This window comes from Labeo rohita, unplaced genomic scaffold, assembly GCF_022985175.1.
Source record: "Labeo rohita strain BAU-BD-2019 unplaced genomic scaffold, IGBB_LRoh.1.0 scaffold_2554, whole genome shotgun sequence".
Classification (NCBI taxonomy): Eukaryota; Metazoa; Chordata; class Actinopteri; order Cypriniformes; family Cyprinidae; genus Labeo; species Labeo rohita.
Genome location: NW_026128830.1, coordinates 625 through 5,372, shown reverse-complemented (window position 1 = coordinate 5,372; position 4,748 = coordinate 625). Strand labels below are relative to the sequence as shown.

The following is a 4,748-nucleotide window of genomic DNA, read 5'->3' as shown; positions in this document are numbered from 1 at the left end:
TTACCCGAAGGAGTGGTGTGGCATAACGCATAAGCCGCGCAATATCGCGTTCATTATCGCCTGCGATAATGAATGCGATATTGCGCGGCTTGTCGTCTACTTCCACCCTCGTGGTTCTCTCCTGTAGCAGTTGGATGGCTTCCTGGTCCAGCTTGGATCGTGTCACAACCTTTTCACTGTGGTAGGGAACCACATCCATCTGCCACAGTCTCTCAACATGAGCAAACAGGTCAGAGTTGGGGAGAACAGATGTGAAAAAGCACTGGTGAACATTTAGACCATGCATAATCTCCTGTGTGGGGCCTTGAAGTGTCCAACCCAGGCGGGTCTTAACTGTGAAGCTCATTACTGTCTCTCTTTATCTCCGTCCACATAGACTTGATGTCAGATAGCTGTTGGGCTTGAAGGCGAAGCTCATCATCTTCTGATTGTGTCTCTCGCCATTCATCTTGAAGTAACAGATCACCTGTGTATGAGGGCTGGCTCTTTGGAGATGATGATCTTGATACATACTCTGGCATGGGTGGAGCTTCCTCTGCTCTAGCTTCATCCAGACATTCAGTTGGTAATGCTCTCTTCACAAAGCCTGATCCAGGGACTTGATAATCTGCCAGATGTGCAGGCGGCCTTATTTGTCGTCTAGGCGGACAACAAGAGGATCTGACCTGGAATGGGACGTCATCTCTCTGCTGTGATCCACGATCCGGCTCGAAGGACCACTTGAAATATAGGGGGTTCGGAATTGCACTATTTGGATTGGTGTGAAACACAGCAGGCAGTTGGTAAGGACTGAATGAGATGACTCTTAATTGAAGACGCACCACGCAATGTCTAGATTCCTTTTAGTTTACTGAAGGACTTGGAAGATACATGTGTGGTTCTGTAAGAATTGAACAAGAGAAATAAACTTACTGATATATACATACATAAAGGTATTACATCAAATATAAACATTCACTTCAATAATTAAACCGTAATCAAATGAACATAGTAATGACATTAATAAACATTCTGAACAGCTCTGTGTTTTAATTCTTAAAATATCCACAAGAGGGCGCTACTAGAAGGGGAATTCCACAGAACGTGTATTAGCGACCATAAGCATGTGATGAACGGCTGATCATGGTGGGATAATAATCATCTCCGAATAGCGTGTACATACAGCATTAACATGATGAGTAATATATATATATATCCTATCAAAGCAGAACATAGGAACACTCAGATATGCATTAAATAGGAAGGTTAATACAGTCGGGATATTGCTAATCAACTGCTCTTATGAACTAGGAAACAAACGGACGATTTCTTAATCACAACAGAAAAGGTATAGTCAATACTCACTTCTTTCACATGCACGCACACATTAACTCGACATAAACTAGAACTCAATGGGAATCCAGCATGGATGGATAAGTTAGACTGAAGCTGGTGGCCGTTCTACTCTCACTCGTGTGACGCAGCTGCTTTTCGCTTCTACCTCGTCTTCCGCTCAAGCTGAGGATGCAGCCAGCAACATGAGAGCACGCTGATTGGTTGGTCGGAATTATCCGGAGAAGAAGGAGAACTTTATAAAGGTTTTGAATGGCCCCATTTGACAATAAATAAAAAATACAATCACAAATTGTCTGTGTAAAAAAAAAAAACTTGTTTATGAAGTTTATATCAGATATACATCAAGCAGATCTGCATTTACGGTTAATTCAGTTCAGTTTTTTATATAGTACTAAATCATATCATAACGAAATTTCTCTCATAGCACTGTTAATACCTAACTCAAAACAAAACATTCCAACTGTTAAAATATACATATATACACACATTTTATATATACTCAAATTATTTCGATTTTTTTTATTATTCAAATATATATATATCATCTGACCAATTTAAAAACATTTGCCCAACATCTCCGCAGATACCACACTAGCACACTTTTTAACACGTGTTAAATCACGAATGCTGTGCTAGATACACGCCAACAGCCTCATCCCTAGTAATGCTCTGGAGGGAGTTTATGTGGACTAAGTATTAATTAGATTCCAGTAATATGTTTTATGGATGTACTGTATAAAAAGTGAAAGCATAAAGAAAGAGCCAAGACAAGGGTTTGGTTATGCAGAAAACAATTTTGATTTTGCTGGTTCACATGTAAAGACTTCAAGAATCATTATTGCTGTATGGAGATATTCATGAAGTTACAAGTCATTGTGATTAAATGATTGTTTAAATGATTAAATGATTGTTAAATGATTGTTGTTAAATGAATGAAGTCATTACTAGAGCGGCTCAGCTTTGAACAAGAATGCAACTTTTACCGTCTCATTATTTCGGTCACATAGATTTCACTGCAGTACTGCCAACTGGACAGTGGGCATGCTACACTGCTTAATATTGCAAACTGGTATTTTCAGTAACATATATATACACTATATATACACTATTCTCGAATAATAACCGAAAATAGTTTACATACATGTTGCAAAATAAGGAGGACTTGATAAAAAACTTAGTTCAAAACTTAATTCAAGACTTAATTCAAAATAAAAAATGTTATAAAATATAAAAATCTGTTAAAAACAACCATATTTGTTTGTTGAGTGTAAAACAATCAAGTCATACATTTCAAGTGCATTTTTTTGTAATATTTCTTCTATTCGTCTATGAAACTGACTCGATTTGGTTCAGTTTGTGGGGGAAAAATACTTCAGAATTAATAGTTAAAACTGGGTGTATATGTGAAATTAAAGATGAACCTCACCCCTTCGTAATAGACGCTTCTTTTTGTTTTTGGCATGTTTTGTTTGTGTGTGCTTTTATACTGTGCACAGAAGAGGATGTGCAGTCTAAGACTACTGTTATTTGTTTTGCCTCATATTACATCGTACAGTATAAGATTAGGTCACTGATTTTCTGTTTTTCATCTGCGATTGTATTTACACATAAGACCGTATACAGTATGCACCTTTATTAACAGGGCAGAGTTCATTAACCTTCTTTGTGTCAGTCTTCCAGCTCACTGGGTTGCTGTAGTTACACATAATAAAGTCATCACTGCAGCCCAGTCTTAGAGTGTAGATATCAGATGTCACTTCCTCTGGAGAACAACTGCTATTATAGGTGAAACTAATGATAATGTTACTTCCTTTACATGTAAAGTTACAGGGGTCAGAGCTGGATAAGTCTGATGTTAGAGTCAGGACAGGAGCATCCACTGCGTCTGAAACACATACATATGAAAACATTTTAGGCCACATTCACAGATTCAAGGATGCCAGAACGTGCCAATTCAAAACCTGAGTAAACACTGACCAAACATAATTTATTCATACCATTTTGTTCAGACTTCCTGAAATGAACATAAGTAATTTTGTTAACGTACCAAATACCAAGTTTTTGAAATGAAAGAAAAAAAATAATAATTTGACAAAAATATGGACAGAAACCATCTTATGTTGCAGCATTTTGTTGTGCTCACATAACTGATATTGTTTTCAAATAAAAAAAATTATATATAATTGAAAATGCAGTTACATCATACTGAATATAACTGAGATTATCTTACACTGTATGCAGTTTCATAATAACACACATCACACTCACCTATAACTAATAATTTGTATGTAATAATATTTTTGTTCAACTCTCCAACTGTTTTTGCTGTGTAGAGTCCATTGTCTGTCTTCTGCATGTTCATCAGCATTAGAGAGAAGGTTTTATTATTGAAATCCACTCTGTTCTTGTAGGAATTATAAATTCTTACTCTTTTAGATTCGTCTTTAGATTCACTATATTTAACTATATTTTCGGATTGATCTTTTGTCCAGTATAAATCATCAAACTCTGGTAGTTCTTGTGTCTGTATATCCAGTTGAACAGAATCTCCTGTCTGAACAAACACAGAGATCTCAGCACCGAACCCTGAGGAGATAGAAAATAAGTCTTTGTTTAAAGGAGTTAAAAGTTTAGTAGCTGTTTGCTTACTTCTGTTTTCATAAACAGCAATCATACATACAGTTCCTATAGAAAATCATCATGACCATTTGAAATAGTTACTTTATTTGTCATACAGCCTGAAATCAAACCCTATTCAAACAAAAAAAGCTAGAATAACAGGGTTGGAAGAGTCATCATGATTTAATACTTCGTAGAGCCACCTTTTGCTTTAATTACAGCCATCAGTCTTTTTGGATATGTCTGTACTAGCTTTGGACACCTTGATTGTTGAATATTTACCCATTCTTCCTTGCAGAATTACAGTGACAGCAAGAGGTCATGTTCGGTTCACTTAATTTTGTCGTGGCCACAACATATCAATTCGTGGGAACGACATCCTTATGTCGTGGCCACGCGATGTGAAGTTGTGGCCTTAAGATGTTATGTTGAGGGATCAACATATTTTTCTCGTGGCTGCAAGTTTAATGCGTAAACAAACCAGCATGACCTTAGTAACCTGGGATTATCAGAGATGGATTTATTAATGTCAAATTTTGAATTAAGAAATTACTACAGCCTATTAATTAATATAGAAATTAATAGGCCCAAATTATTATATTAACCATAGGCGATGCTGTCTACACGCGATGTAGACAAAAATAAGTTTATCATGAATAAATATTACATAAAGTACATCAAATAAATAAAAACATTTTTATCCATCCCACAGTCTTGTAACTCTATTGACTGATCGTCTTTTTCCTGTAATTAGGGCCCGAGCACTGCAGTGCGAGGACCCTATTGGAATTGCT

General features: G+C 36.5%; 1 protein-coding gene across 1 annotated transcript; it reads right to left on the bottom strand.

Annotated features, from left to right (window-relative positions):
- Positions 1 to 2,749: 2,749 nt before the first annotated feature.
- On the bottom strand, positions 2,750 to 3,942 carry LOC127159840 (uncharacterized; the record flags this gene model as incomplete). Its single annotated transcript, XM_051102573.1, has 2 exons — positions 2,750 to 3,220; positions 3,604 to 3,942. Coding segments are annotated over 2 exons (623 nt in total), but the record flags the coding sequence as incomplete, so codon positions are not given.
- Between the last annotated feature and the right edge of the window lie 806 nt (positions 3,943 to 4,748).